The sequence below is a fragment of the Spironucleus salmonicida genome, chromosome 8 (assembly GCF_000497125.1).
Source record: "Spironucleus salmonicida strain ATCC 50377 chromosome 8, whole genome shotgun sequence".
NCBI classification, from domain to species: Eukaryota; Fornicata; order Diplomonadida; family Hexamitidae; genus Spironucleus; species Spironucleus salmonicida.
In genome coordinates, this window is record NC_090603.1 from 376,175 (window position 1) to 390,855 (window position 14,681).

Here is a 14,681-nt window from a genome sequence, read left to right on the forward strand (position 1 = left end):
TCGATTGTTTTCAGTTGAGCTCGCCCTCGGGTCATGGAAAGTGCACCCTTACACTCACTGGCCCTGCTGCGCGCAGTTCCGTCCCAGCCCAGGGCCGATGCCCGAAGGCAGGCGTAAACATAATACTTGTCACTCCCTTTTTGCCCTTTTTGGGGCTCTTGACCTCCACGTACAGCGCCCGTTTGGGGATCTTCACGAACTTGACTCCGAACTGGCCCAGGGCCCGCGAGACGTAGTCCCCTTGGTCGTGGATGTCCGTGAGGATGCTGGCAGGCCGCGTCCTCATCACCCCGTCGTACTCACGAACCTGCACCTGGCGAGCGTGATGAAGTGCGCCCCGGCCTTGGCGGCCACGATTGCGTTGAGCGTGGGGACGACGTGCTGGGGCGGCGCGTCGAACAGCTCGATCCCGCTCAGCGAGAAGTTGTAGAGCGCCGGGTCGTACAGCGCCGCGAGGAGGCGCGCGTGGTCGACGGCGCAGCGGGTGAGTCCCAGGAACTGGTAGGACTGGGCCTGGGCCTGCTGCAGCTCGCGCTGGAGGGCCTGCTGGTCCAGCGTGCAGTCGGTGAAGCGGAGCGACATCCGGTTGAAGTAGCCCATGAAGGCGAGCGAGTCCAGCATCTGGGGGCCGATGGCCATGCGCTCGAAGGACAGGTGGATCTGCCTCTCGTTCTGCGTGAAGTGGAGCACGTTCTGCAGCGTGTTGCCGGGGAACTGGCAGTCGATGATGCGCAGGCTGCCCACGTCGGCGCACTCGGCCAGGGCGAGGCCGATGGCGAGCGAGGAGGGCAGGTCCATGATCGCGGAGTGGATGGTCACGCTGGAGGTCTGGCCCTGGGGCTTCAGCAGCAGGTTTGCGAAGCAGGGCAGGAGGGCGAGGTTGAAGGCCGCGCAGACCTGCTGGTAGCAGTCGAAGAAGAGCTTCTGCTTGGACAGCTTCTCGGGGGCGAGGGCAATGGGGAACTTGGCCTGCGAGGCGCCGAAGTTCGCGACGTTCAGCGCCGTGGAGTAGAAGGGCGGCTGCACCGGCTGGGCGCTTTTGGGGGGCATTTTGCTAATTGCGGAATGGCGGGGGTGCGCCAATCCATATATTACGGCAAAAATATTTTGCGAGCTGGCAGCAATGCGCCCTGGTATCCTGCCCACCGCAGGCTCGCTGGGCAACCCGGGTGGCTCTCTGCAGACCACTGGTGCGTGCACGGGTTCCTAAAAATATTACCCTCGCTGCACTCCTGCCCTATGGCCGTGCGTGGCCTGACCTTCTGGCCAGGGGATAAATACCTGGGCTGAAGTCCGCCTGGGCCTAGGCGTGAGACAAGAGGCATCTGGAGGTCGCGTGACGAAACCGAACATACCTGGGTATTGTATTAATGTAACAGCAACTCCCTCCTTATTCGCCCTTATTGAAGATGTGCTGCAATTGTATCATAATATCATCCCCGTCATATAATCCATTTCACCTTAAAAATGATGATCTAGAGCATTGAAGAGCAAACCAGACTTGTCGACGCCATCCTGGCATCCGATTCTGTCCCGATAGACATCGATCTCGCTAGACTCTTCAGGTCCATCAGGACGCACAAGAACATAGAAGCCCTCAGGAAGCTCCTCTGCCACCCAGTGTATAACATCTACAAGCGCGCCAACACGCTTGCCAAGGTGTTCAAGACACAGTTTGCTGGTGAGCTGGCAGCTGCCACCAGGCCACCAGTGCTGTTTGCCCAGGCCATGGACCAAGGGGAGTTCGCGAAGGCCTACGACCTTTTCAGCCAGAATGACTTTAGCAAACTGGTCATAGGAAAGGCACAGATAAACAAGTCCCAACTGGTTGGCGACGTCATCTTCCAGCTGTTCCAGGCGGACGCGAAGGTCTTCCGCGCAGAGGCCGAGTTGGCAGCCTCTGGCGCCACCACTAGCCACGAGAGTGCCACGCGCATGGTAAATTACTTCAAGTTCCTCACGAGTAACTCCAAGCATATCCAGCTCGCGCGCTTCACCGCCGTGTACGACAGCGTCAAGCTCGAGCACGAGTGGCTGGTCGACATGAAGGTCCCCAGCAAAAAGATAGTTGAGACCTTCAAGATGCTGCAGGCCGGGAAGCTAGCCAGGTATACCTATGACGCGGACGATACCATCTCCGCCAAGCTGTACAAGCTAGATATTCTGAATGAGTTCTCCATAGTTGAATCGGGGGACGTTGGCCACAATATCAAAAAGTTTCTGTGCCGCGTGGACCTGCTGGATCACTATAGCCCGGACCAGATTGAATATCTGCATGATGACTAGCGCCACTACATCGCCGCCAAGAAGTACGGCTGCGACCAGGCAGCCCGTATGGTATACTTCCAGTCTCTCAGTGGCCAAAGCAGCGACATCACTCTTGATCCCCACGCGCTTCGCCAGCTCAGAGCCCGGATGACCGGAGAGCCCAAGGCCAGCCTGCAAACCGTAATGGACGCCCTGCTGTTCCCCGGGAGCGCGGAGAAGCTGGAGCAGGTGCCACTCATCTAGGAGAAGGCGGAGCACGTGGTGGAGTACGCGCTCTTCAACAAGAAGTCCCGCTTCTTCAACTCGGACCAGCGCTACTCCGCCGTCACCGCCTATCTCGCGGCCGGATACATCCATAAGGACCTCAACCTCCTCTCCCGGGCCGCCCGCTACTTCATGCTTGCGGTCCAGCAGACCTCGGTCGCCCAGGAGAAGCTGCTGCTGCTCCAGGCCGCGCCGCTTTCCAAGGTCGTGTGCCTATTCGTGGCCCTTTGCGCGGAACTGAAGCAGGCCTTAGCCCCCCACCTCCAGAGGCTGGTGGGCCCACTTTCCGCCCTCTACCGCGCCACCGCGGATGCGAAGCCACTCGTCACAGGTCTTCCCAGCACCATATTTGAGCTTCTCATTACCTTCCACTCCGTCAACGATATTCCCGCGGAGATGTCCCTGTAGGTGTGTGAGTTCCTTCGCGCCCTCCAGTAAGAGATAGTCGGGCTCTAGTATTCGCACGCTAAGGTATCAGCCACCGTCCCCGCCCTAATCTCCGACCAGCTAAAATTTGACCAAGCGCACGTTTCTATCACCGAGAATGGCGTTACTGCCCTATTCTCGCTCGCCCAATATGCCCGCCGCTCAACCAAGGCCCAGCTGCAAGATGCTATCATACAGCGCATTGACGCGTCCGCAAATTACCAGCACACCTTCTTTTCCTGGGTGATGGATGTCGTGGACCGCCTTGGGAAAAAGATGCTCGACATACAGCTTATTAAGCAGAAAACCGACGCCTAAACTCTTGATGCCACCCTCATCCGAAAGCTCTTGGCAACTATCACTATAAGCCCCGTCATAGGATTCTAAGCATCAGAAGATAAGCGCGTCCGGGATCTTGAGAAAAATCTGGCCAGAAAGAGTTACATGCCAGCCCAGATATACCAGCAGTACGTCAGCAACGCATTTGCCGCAAGGATCAACTTTGACGTGGTCACAAGCGAACCAGCTACCATGACGTGCGTTAAAATCAACGTGGACATGATCCAGCGTCTCGTTGACAGGTTTGTCCAGATGGTGGGGATGTACGATACCAGCAGGGTCGACCTTCCGATCCAAGGCATGCTGAACTTCCATACACTCGCGGTGCGTCTTCTTACTATCTCGGGCCGCATGTATGAGACAGGTATAGCCTCGCACGCTCAGCTCCTTGCCGTAGTTACCTAGCAGGCGAAGTCTCTGCAGAAGCTGGTGCCGATCAAGCTCGACTGCCAGGAACACTACCAGGCCTTCTACGAGCAGTTATTCTCCAAGAAGGCTATTAAGACCGAGTTAAACATTCTGCCTTTCCTCAAGCAGATTCAGGTCACGGCCAACATGACGACCGCATCCAACTCTCTGGCCCTGCTCCACGCCATGATGAACTTCTTCCAGTTCACGTCCATGGCGGTCCATGTCTCCTAGCGCATGTCCAACCAGCTCCGCGTCGACCCAAAGGCAGACATTACGATCCTCTTTGAGCAGCCCATGCCGATGTCCGTGCTGAAGGCACTTATCAAGGTGTTCTTCTCACAGAAAAATGTATCCAGCGCGTACATCTCCAAGCTCTACATCAGATCCTCCACCGATGCCAAGCAGTTCATCCTGCTTCATTTCTACGAGAAGGCCATGGTCGAGCCCCAGTACGAGCAGATTTTCCTGGACCTCCTGAAGAACAACTGCCAGAAGTCAGCCGACGCGATGCTGCTCTTCTTTGGCAAGGTCTACAACAACGAGAACCTAAACTTCAACCTCAGGGTGTTCGATGCCATGGCCGAGCTGCAGAAGGCCCCCACGCCGTACCTGCTCAACTACGCTGGCTGCCTTGGGCGGAAGCTCGCCATCAGCGACCAGGCCGCCTTCGACCTGTTCTGCCAGTTTTCGCAGGACGACAAGCAGGCCCCGCATTCGGTCGACTACCTGCTCCAGCTCGAGAACAGCGGCGAGCTCATCATGCGGGAATTTGCCAGGATCTCTTACAAGCATGCCTGCGGTTCCGCGTAAAGCAGGGTCGTCTACAGCGCCATCTACCAAACGCTCAGCCAGCCGCTGCAGACGCTCTTCAACGCAGAAATGTACGCGAAGAACGCGGCCAAGCTGCTCTTCGCGATCTTGGAGTACCTGACGGCGAGCCGATGCAGTCATTTCCCCTTCTGCTCCAGCATCCCGCTCAGTACGTTCACCCCGAGCCAGCTTGAGGCCTATGCCGTGTTCAGCGTATTCTTCTCTCTGGTTACCCCGGACGGACTCAGCCTCGCGCAGCTGAACCTCGCCGGCACCAGCCAGTACTGCCAGCTCTACTACCAGATCCAGTGCAAAGTGGACGTCACCGACGAGCAGATGGCGGGCCTTAGCCACTTGGAAAGAGTGCAGCTCGTGGGAATCCAGTCCAGGAAGTGATGATCATTTATGCACTTATATAGGCAGGGCGGGCTTAGCTACACTCTGCGCCCTCGAAATTGTCAAATTAGCATCGCTGGTAGTTTGGAGTGCAAGCAATCGCGAATGCGCGCATTGGTGAAATAGACGCGCAAAGCTTGCGGTTTCATCTGCAAATAAACCCATTTAGTGCAGTATTACATAGCTAATTTTAACTATAATGCCAAGTTCTGGTTATCATGAATGGACTATAATAATAGAACTCCATTCATAATGAGTTCATGTAATAATGACTTTATTACAGTAATTACAATATAAGTTATACTCGTTTTATTGATACTTGAAGAAAAAATGATCTCATTTGTGGTCAATGACATAACACGCTAAGCAAATTCTCCCCTTAGCTACTGGTTTTCGGACTGTTATATTAGCATTGGGTTACACTAAAAATTAGCTGAAGTACACCACACCTGTAGCGAAACTAATGCAATATTCTGATAGTTTCTTCTACTAAACTTAGCATTATTATATATTACCAATCATTACATTTTCAAGTATATAACTTACACAACTTTTTATTTTCTTATTATTAATTATCACCAGATATAAAATATAAAGACAGTTCTCATTCTTAATTTACCTTGGTGGTAAACTGAATACCGAATTAATCTTTAAATCAGCCCCAGTTTCTTAACATTCTATATTACCAGCAATCACCATATTTCATCACAGTTCCCAATCTATCATTTTAACATTATGATCCCACATCCATAATTATATTATACCCATCACATTCCACTATTAACTAAAATGGCGTCAGCAACTAACACATGCTCCAACTCCTTCAACAAGTGCGTCGGCACCAGCTTCTGCCCGAGTAACGTGGGATAAGTCACAGTTTCCTGCATCGCCTGCAAAGAAAACTGCGCCTCCTGCTCGGGCGATTCTGCAAACACAGCGACCTGCGAGAGGTGTAATCCTGGGTACTACCTCACTAGAGGCAGTAACTGCGACAGGTGCGATCGGTCCTGCAAAACCTGCACAGGATCCGAGAGCACTCAGTGCATAACCTGCAGTGACGGCAACAAGCTATCAGGAACCTTCTGCTTCGCCTGCACCGATGGCCAGACAGACGCATGCAAATGCGGAGATTCGATTAACTGCATGACCTGCAGCAGTTCAGAGACCCGGAAGTGCGCTCTGTGCCTCAGTCCATTTGCGATCGACGCGACCGGAAGCTGCACGGAGTGCATAACTGGTTATTTTAAGGAGAACTAGCAGTGCAAAAAGTGCCAGTTACCTTGCAGTACCTGTTCCAAAGGGAGCGGGACCTGCGATACATGCGAGTTCCCAAAGACGATAACGATTCACCATGACTGCTAAGATTCGTGCAACATTGTCGTGAAAGATGGAGAAGTGTGCGTAAAAGGCTCGGTTAGGGCGTGTGGCAGTGTATAATAGGTCACAAGTTGCAAGTGCGGGAATGCAACTAACTGCCTTACATGTTCAAGTTAGAGCAACGTTTGCGGTTCCTGCCTGCCTGGCTTCAAGTTCAGCGGACAGTAGTGTTCGGATTGCACTGATAAAGCTGAAAAAATTGGTTTTTTGTGCTTTTTACCTGCTCCTCCGGCACCGCCTAGCCCTCCAACACCACCTAGCCCTTCAGGCCCAGTAGATCCATCAAATCCAGTCTCACCGCCAGACCCAAATGTCCCTGACAGCAACCTTTCTGGTGGAGCTGTTACTGGCATCGTAATTGGTGTTTTAGCCCTAGTTGGTGTAATTGGCGGTGGAGTAGCATTTTATTTCATTAAGAAGAGTAAAAGGTGATATTTTTTATTTAAAATAGCGAATTAACTATATAATTTTTTCTATATTCGAATTTATCTGAGTTAGTGTAATAATGTTAAGATTCATATAAAAATTAGTTAATAATTTTGTATAAATTGATATAACTGTAATTTGTTCTATTCTTTCAAGCTATAGTTGGATTATAAAAAATAAGGATGATTTAATTTTTATATTATAAAAATATAAGTTGAATTTATTAAAGATTGATAATAAAATCAGTGCTCGGTAATTCTTTCAAAAATTTAATAAATGAGACTAGCAGGATTCTGTTAACTAATTAGATTTCTTATTAAACTATTTAATATAAATTTAATATAGAAACTATATATTATTAGCATTAAAAATAAAATTTATTAAGTAACGAATTTTATCAGGCAATTATGAATATTAGAGATGTATTTAATATCTAAATTTATCTGTTTATTATAAAATTATACATTATTGGTGATATAGTTTAGATAGAAAATTTAGTAACATAAATATACCTTGGTTGAAAATGTATCTACTTTCCGTAAATATTTTCGGGATTAGTTTTCCTATTAGATATTTTATAATAATGAAAATTTAGTTAATGTATTTTACTCAATAGCAATAGGAATATATCTAAAATTTTAAGTATTTATATAATTAAATAAGAGAATGATATTTTATTTTTTAACATAAATCTGACGAAACAAGTAATATAATTAGGATAAATTCATAAGATTATTTACTATACAGAAAATATACATATGTACAAGTAATTTTCAATTTGACCTTAATATTCAATTTTAATTTTAGAGTTTCCATCTTACATTTTATTTATTGTTATTAATAATTTTTAATATAAAATATCTATCCAGACTTCTATTTTAATAATAATAATTATATTACTAATGATAAATAACTAAATAATATGATAAAAATCATGTTCAGTCCAACGCCAAGCTGCCCGGTCTGGTACCCGCTGCGTCTACAGCCAATATTCTATTCTTTCTTAATTCTCTCCAAACCAGGAAACAAAGGGCTCCAAGAGCGACAACTGTAGCGATAGTAACACCAGAAATAACACCAATACTTGCAGTTGCTTAGTTACATGAATTTCCTGATGCAAAAAAGTCCTTAGTACAGTATGTACAATCAGTAGCAGATGTACATTAAGTACAGTTTTCTTTACATGGAGCGCATACTTTGGTAGACTTGAAGAAAGATACATTACAGATGTCACACTCAGATTTATCACTATTAAGGCTGGTACAGTTATCTTCTGGTTTAACACAAAGAGGCCCGGCCAGTGTATAACCACTACTACAAGTAGCGCATTTTGTAGTAGTACTAGTATCACATGCCTAGCAATTAGGTACATTAGTCTTACATTCATCAGCTTTAGCCTATGAACTACTAGATTCCTTAGTTAAAGCTTTACAGTTTTAAGTAGTAGGGTTGCATGCCATTTTTAAATAACTTGAAATTAACAAAAATAATTTATTAGTATATATAACAATAAATGAAGAAAAAATTATTAAACTATAATTAAAAAATACATAATTTTTATATATACAAATCACAAATGTCCGGTTCAAGTATACGTGTTTATTTATTATCATATACTAATAAATACTATATAGATTCTTCAAAAACTAAAAAATTTAACTTTACTTAAATATTTTCATTAATAAGACCTAAAAGTTGTATTTAATTCGTTAAAGAATTGATATTAATATAATCGTCATTAAGTTTAGCTGTTAAAACAAAGCTATGAAAAATTCAGCTAAATCGATTATAAACCGGGAAGATCAAGACTTGGCGATAGTTCTCTTTTAAAATATAATTTTATTTTTGTTAAATTAATATTTAGTAGATTTTTGCATACAAAATATAATTGAGAATAATTAATAAGACTATATAAATATAATAGTTAATTATGAATTATTTAACTATAAGTAAAGTTTTATAATAAATTAATTGTTATTATACATAAATTCATATATATTGCTTTCGATAATTAATTTATTGATTTTACTCACATACCTTTATTTTAATATGTAAAATATATTCATTTTGTTTATATATGCAATAATATAACATTAACTATATATCCATAGGTTACCTGAGAAATTTTTCAATAAAGTAATTCAAAATTTAATATATAATCATAATAATAAGATTTATTAATAAACTCAAATATAAATGATTTAATAGATTTCATTTATTAAAGTAATTTATCTAATATCTAAAACAAAAGTTCATTTTTAAAACTATCCTTATTGATTATTAGTCTAAATAATATACGTTTTATCTTGTAATTTCATTTTATAAAATCAACAATAACTTAAGATTCTATTATACATAATGAATCAACAAATCTACAGTACTTTTCTGAAATTCCAGTATAATTATTTTATAATATTATACTATAATACTTAAAGTACGTTTTATTAGTTTTTAATGGACCATCAGCTGATAAACGATGAAATGATAGGCTCCTAGCTAAATCAGCTATCGCAGCTTATATAGCAATTAGAAAGGTAGCAAGAAAATACATAAGCTGCAGGTATCGACTTGCTAACGCGAAAGTAGAAACTGGCACCAAAATGGACCACCGAAGAAGACACAATTTTGTAGTAAATCGTAACGGCCTAGGGCCCAAAACGCTGGAGAACAATAGCTCAGTAAATCGCAATGCATACCAAGCAGCCCGAGCGGCAGCCGGACGCGGTCTCGCAGAGATGGTCGCGCGTCATCAACCCGCTAATCTGCAAGGACAGATGGTCGCAGCAGGAGGACCAGCACCTGATCAGGGCCGTGCAGGACTGCGGCCCGAAGCAGTGGAAGGACGTGGCCGAGAAGCTGCCGGGCCGGACGGACATCCAGGTCAGGTACAGGCTGCAGAAGCTGAAGGCGGATCTGGTAAGCAGGGGCACGCTGGCCGAGGAGTACCTCCCGTGAGCAACTCAAAATCACTAATTGCACGCGCGCTTCAGCGCGACGACGTGGCGTGCGAGCGCGCCCTCGTCGGTCTCCACCAGGTACGCTGCAACCTCAGCGAGCGCTGCATCGGCGCGCCCCAGCAGCGTGCGGTGCCCCTACAGCCCCGCTACCGCGCGCTTCACCTCGGCGCGCAAGGCGTCGAAAAACGCCAGAAAATCGGCCCCCGCGGCATCGCGCACGCGCGCAACCGCCTCAGCGCAGACGAGAACGCCGGCCTGGAACGCGCCGCTCAGCGCGAGCCGCAGGCGCCAGAGCGCGAAGTTCGCGATGCGGTCGCGGCGCAGCGTCTGGCGCTTCAGCTTCAGCGCGAGCCGGTCAGCCTGGTGCACCCGGGACGCCAGCGGCATCAGGAGCCCGAAAGCGGCCAGCAACTCGGCCTGGACGGGCGAAATCACGCACGCCAGAAATTTCGAAAAAGGAGTGGAAAATCGAAATTGAATTGGAATCTCATTTGTCTCTAAAAACTCGGAAATAAGAAGTGAATTTTGGCAGAAATAGAAGTCCAGAAACGGCAAAAGCGACGCCAGAAAGTTCTGCTTTTGGCAAAACGTCCCGAGGCAGAAATTGAGGATTTCTCGCATTTTGCGAATTGGGATCGCGACAAATTCGACCAAAATCGCGTTGTTGAAGAAAAAATCTTGAGGCGTTAAAGCTGGGATTTCGATTCCAGGCGCAGAAATTTGAGTTTTTTGAATTGAATGAAAAGAAGCGGAAAAGGAGTGGAAAGTGGAAGGGAGGCCCATTTCATTTTCGATTTGGACGTGTTGTTTGGGGTCAAATTCTGTGGGAATGAGGTCAGAAATGTTCATTTCTTCGATTTCAGCAGATTACGAGTTTTGAGGATTTTGAATTTCACTTTGAATTTGATTTTCCACTCCTTTTTCGTTGTTTTCGTAATACAATTTTAAGAGATGCGGTGCTGATTTCTTCAGAATTACGAGGAAATCTGCCTCGTTTTGACTGATTTTTTAATAAAACTCGCCCCGCATCTCCTCTATGAGGTCCAAAACGGTCTCTTTATCGCATTAAAACCCCAAAGAAATTTCGACTTTTTCTACCAAATTACGATCAAGTTTAAGATCAAAATTTTACAATCTATTATATATATTTTAATTGTATAATAATGTGTTTTCTACGAGTTTTTACTTTTGAACCAACTGACAATTATCGAGCATTTCCTTGTAAATTTTTTGCTTTTAAAGCTCTTTTTAGCGCGAATTGAACGCTATTTCGTACTAATTTGCGTTAAAATTTATCGATTTTTCAAGTAAGTTTTGGAGTGAAAACTCAATATCTAAATCAAATGAATTTTTAATTTTTTCTTAGAGAAATTCCAAATTTGTAGAATTATATTAATATATGTTAATAATACTATTTAATATTTCCAAAAATGCCAACTTCAAATGCGACGAATTTGTCAAAGAAGCCAAGAATACAAAATGATATGCGAGGTGGAACTGCTGGAAGATACTCACAAACATTGATTTGGAGTGTGCCTTTGTAAAAATTTCACGCTCAAAAAGCGTGAATTTTGAGAACTCGTTCTCTACGTTTGAGGAATTTAATACTGCTTTTAAGCTGTTGATTTTCAAAATTAAAAATTACCGGAGGGAACTTTCTACTAGCTCTTATATACATTAAGATGTAATATCATTTATTCTACAGGTTTTTATGAGTTGGAGCGAAGATGCTATTATTATATCTAAATTAGTTAAATATGCAAGTTTCTTTCCGGTTTCTTGGAGTTGAATTATGTCTAAATATGAGAATTAGTCTGTAATGTGGGCGTGCTGAAGTGCTATGTATTTTGTGAATGTCGCTTGGACTAGAGGGTTGTAGGCTGTGAATGGCTAGAAAAATTTTGTTTCTATAAGGTTGTTGATTTAAAAATTTTTATAGAGATTTGTTTGGTTGTAGATAAGTTTCAATACTGTTGGCTGCGTAGATTTGTTTAAAAGAATAGATGAATCAGCTTGTTGAAGTTTAAAGGGTTTGTAAATTTTTATGCCTAAAATGACCTTTAGTAGGTTGAAAACTTCCAAATTATCAAAGTTTTCATGAGCTATGTCAGTGATAAGTTGCTCTATACGAGGGTTTTGCAATGGTAAAAATGAAGCGACAAATTTTGTCTGCAGAGTATTGAAGTCAAAGTTTCTAATAGATTATGTGGGCTTACTGAACTATTTCTAATTCAGGAAATAGATGAAAGGTTCACTATTTTGCACTTTTAATAGTGCTAAAATTTTCTATTTCATCATTTTTAGGAAAGAACAAAAATTTATATATATTATATTATAAATATAATTTTTGTAAAAATGAATATCATTATACCTATTTTTCTACTTCATTATTTACTATTTATTCCATGATAGTTTTCGATCTGCTCATAATTAATAGTTAATCTATTTATAGTTAAAGCATCATAAGTTGATTCTAAAGATCAAATATATATGACTTTTAAATATAGATGGATTCTGGTGTATTTATTTACTATGGAGTGCTATAGTTATAAGATAATTGTTTAGAAAAATTATAAGATACTGGTGATAAAGTGTCTTTTGAAAATTTTGGGGATAGTAACTCATGAAGATTTATATTCATTTTGTATAACCCTACAATAATTGAATTATTTCGAATCACTCACTATAACTACTATCATCAGTACTTTGGGCTTGAATTTTTAAATTTAGCTTATTTGTGGAATTTTAAACCTTAGAAACATCCCTAACTATTTATTATCGTTCATGCTAGAATTATCGGAATATCGTTGATTATGGTTTTTCAAGAGTACGTAATGGTAAATATCTGGCAGTATTAGTTTATTAAGTACTTCCAGAACTAGAATTTTCTGAATTATCACTAATATTTGTCTATATTTAAAGAGGTTAAAATCTTGCAGTTAATGGAGGTTAGACTTATCCCTAATCCAAAATTTAATTTACAATTTTTTCTATAAGATGAGGATCTGAATCAGTTAAAGATGAAAATTCTTAATAATCGTTGATAATCGATTATATATTAGAATTTTCAGTATCCTCTCCAAAATTAAGAATTAATTCTGGTAGTAATGCTATAGACGGTAGTTATTATTTGTCTAACTTATTATATTATGATATAGATTATTACATGATATTGATTTGCTTTTGATTGTCTGAGTTATTTCCTAGTTTGATTGACATTTTCGTTTTATCTTTAGCCTAGAATCTTGAGATTTTAGAAATTACAGATAGTGATGAGATTTCAGAAAAACTATCTTCTGAATCAGTAGAGTGCATGCTGACCTTATTTGATATGCATTCAGTGGGTAAAGTCTCATATGGTAGCATTGGAAGTTAAAATATGTTAAAGCTCTAATCAGATTCATCATCAGTAAATAATGCTGTTGAAAGAGATTCATTATTAATCTTATTATCACCAAAAATAATACTTTCATATTCAACGTAAGTAAATTCAGACTACGTTTAATTTTTGTTAACATAAAACAATAGATGTGAAACTACAGAAACTTCTTTTTAACTATCATCTAATAAGAATACAGGGCTAATCAATTAAACGGAACTATTTTCTTCAGAATTTAGTTCAGTTATTACCTAAGGAAAAAGGTAACTTAATAGTTTATTGTTATCATCCTCATAGAAATTCTTTTAAACAATAGTTGAACTTTCAGCCTCCTCGATATCATTAACCATCTTATTCATAATCATTTCTTGGTGATACATTAATTAATCCATGTTCATGATATTAGTTCCATCATAGTGTTCTTTAGCTTAAAAAAGAGCGGCTTCTAATTTATTAAAGAAAAGATATTTTAATATGATTTGTTAAGTCCTTAGACTAAATTTTGATACAATTAATTACTTATTTAAATATAAAATTCCGTATAGTAAACATACTATGCTAATGGTTAGTAAAATTGACCAAATGATAAAATATTGAGGAATAATTTTTATATCTATTTGTTATTCGTATGTGTCAATAATAAGTTACTTAACTACATAACCATGGCATGGAACATGAAATTTTACAAACATAATCTTTGATTGTTTGGATTATGGGGCTAAAGATAATAATTATATGTATTTCTCATTATTTTCTAGTTCAATCTATGCATTACTTAAAACAATTGAGTTATTAAATATATCTTTTATTACCAATGAGAATACTGTATACGGTGAAAAATGTAGAGGAATAACCTAATAATAAGCCTATTTTGGATATCTAGTAGATTTACTTCTATCTATCATGATATCTTTATATACAATAAAAATTGAATTCTAAACAGATCCTGCTATACTAAATTGATATTAAATTACCCTTGGTAGCTTATTTGACTAGCATGTGAGAATACATGCAGTCTATCTTGTTTTAAAAATGTACATCAAATAGGAAGTATTGTATTTATTGCACGTATCTCCCTATGATATGATGAGGTTAAAGTCATCTTGATCTCCTTAAATCTCTACATTAGGGAACTGAGGCATCAGTCGTTAATTTAGTTCAAAACTAACATTTTGCATCAATTCATCAGGAGTAAAGGTACTAGCTTATCTATTAATACAAATCCATAGAGGAAGATCAATTTTATATGTAGGTTAAGTAATAAACTTGTCTCCAAAAATTTATAGCATTAGTGTTATCATTTTATGGATTACTAATTATTTTATAATAATACATTCACTACTTAAGCCGTTTTATTTTCTTTAAATTTTACATCAAACTAAAGGTCTGCTCAAGCGTCAGAACGATAACAAAGCATACCGTCAAAGCCAAGCAGATTCCATTTACAGCTTCAATAGAGTTTACTTAAATGCACTTGTATATAGATTTTTTATTGAACACACATACTTAGTCACAATGTGATTAGCACCATGCTAAATCTTCTTTATTCACAGTTTTAGCGCTCGATAATAGAACTGTCAAAAGCATTTTTTTAAAATCTGTTTTGATTTCTTTCCTGAATATAATTA

At 41.2% G+C, this 14,681-nt stretch overlaps 7 protein-coding genes across 7 annotated transcripts; 3 read left to right on the forward strand and 4 right to left on the reverse strand. All coding sequences in view use genetic code 6, as the record gives it.

The window, feature by feature from the left end:
* Positions 1-31: 31 nt before the first annotated feature.
* On the reverse strand, positions 32-1,429 carry SS50377_27913 (uncharacterized protein; the record flags this gene model as incomplete). Its single annotated transcript, XM_067911692.1, has 1 exon — positions 32-1,429. One exon carries the CDS (start codon positions 1,427-1,429, stop codon positions 32-34), a length of 1,398 nt encoding a protein of 465 aa, XP_067760714.1.
* Positions 1,430-1,467: 38 nt separating this feature from the next.
* Positions 1,468-4,914, forward strand: SS50377_27914 (uncharacterized protein; the record flags this gene model as incomplete). The annotated part of the gene is made up of 1 exon (XM_067911693.1): positions 1,468-4,914. The coding sequence occupies one exon, from the start codon at positions 1,468-1,470 to the stop codon at positions 4,912-4,914; it is 3,447 nt and encodes a 1,148-aa protein (XP_067760715.1).
* Positions 4,915-5,703: 789 nt separating this feature from the next.
* Positions 5,704-6,723, forward strand: SS50377_27915 (Cysteine-rich membrane protein 1; the record flags this gene model as incomplete). The annotated part of the gene is made up of 1 exon (XM_067911694.1): positions 5,704-6,723. One exon carries the CDS (start codon positions 5,704-5,706, stop codon positions 6,721-6,723), a length of 1,020 nt encoding a protein of 339 aa, XP_067760716.1.
* A 932-nt stretch (positions 6,724-7,655) lies between these two features.
* Positions 7,656-8,177, reverse strand: SS50377_27916 (Cysteine-rich membrane protein 2; the record flags this gene model as incomplete). The annotated part of the gene is made up of 1 exon (XM_067911695.1): positions 7,656-8,177. One exon carries the CDS (start codon positions 8,175-8,177, stop codon positions 7,656-7,658), a length of 522 nt encoding a protein of 173 aa, XP_067760717.1.
* Positions 8,178-9,171: 994 nt separating this feature from the next.
* On the forward strand, positions 9,172-9,672 carry SS50377_27917 (Myb-like DNA-binding domain-containing protein; the record flags this gene model as incomplete). Its single annotated transcript, XM_067911696.1, has 1 exon — positions 9,172-9,672. The coding sequence occupies one exon, from the start codon at positions 9,172-9,174 to the stop codon at positions 9,670-9,672; it is 501 nt and encodes a 166-aa protein (XP_067760718.1).
* Positions 9,673-9,683: 11 nt separating this feature from the next.
* Positions 9,684-11,972, reverse strand: SS50377_27918 (uncharacterized protein; the record flags this gene model as incomplete). The annotated part of the gene is made up of 1 exon (XM_067911697.1): positions 9,684-11,972. The coding sequence occupies one exon, from the start codon at positions 11,970-11,972 to the stop codon at positions 9,684-9,686; it is 2,289 nt and encodes a 762-aa protein (XP_067760719.1).
* A 378-nt stretch (positions 11,973-12,350) lies between these two features.
* On the reverse strand, positions 12,351-14,354 carry SS50377_27919 (uncharacterized protein; the record flags this gene model as incomplete). The annotated part of the gene is made up of 1 exon (XM_067911698.1): positions 12,351-14,354. One exon carries the CDS (start codon positions 14,352-14,354, stop codon positions 12,351-12,353), a length of 2,004 nt encoding a protein of 667 aa, XP_067760720.1.
* Positions 14,355-14,681: the final 327 nt, after the last annotated feature.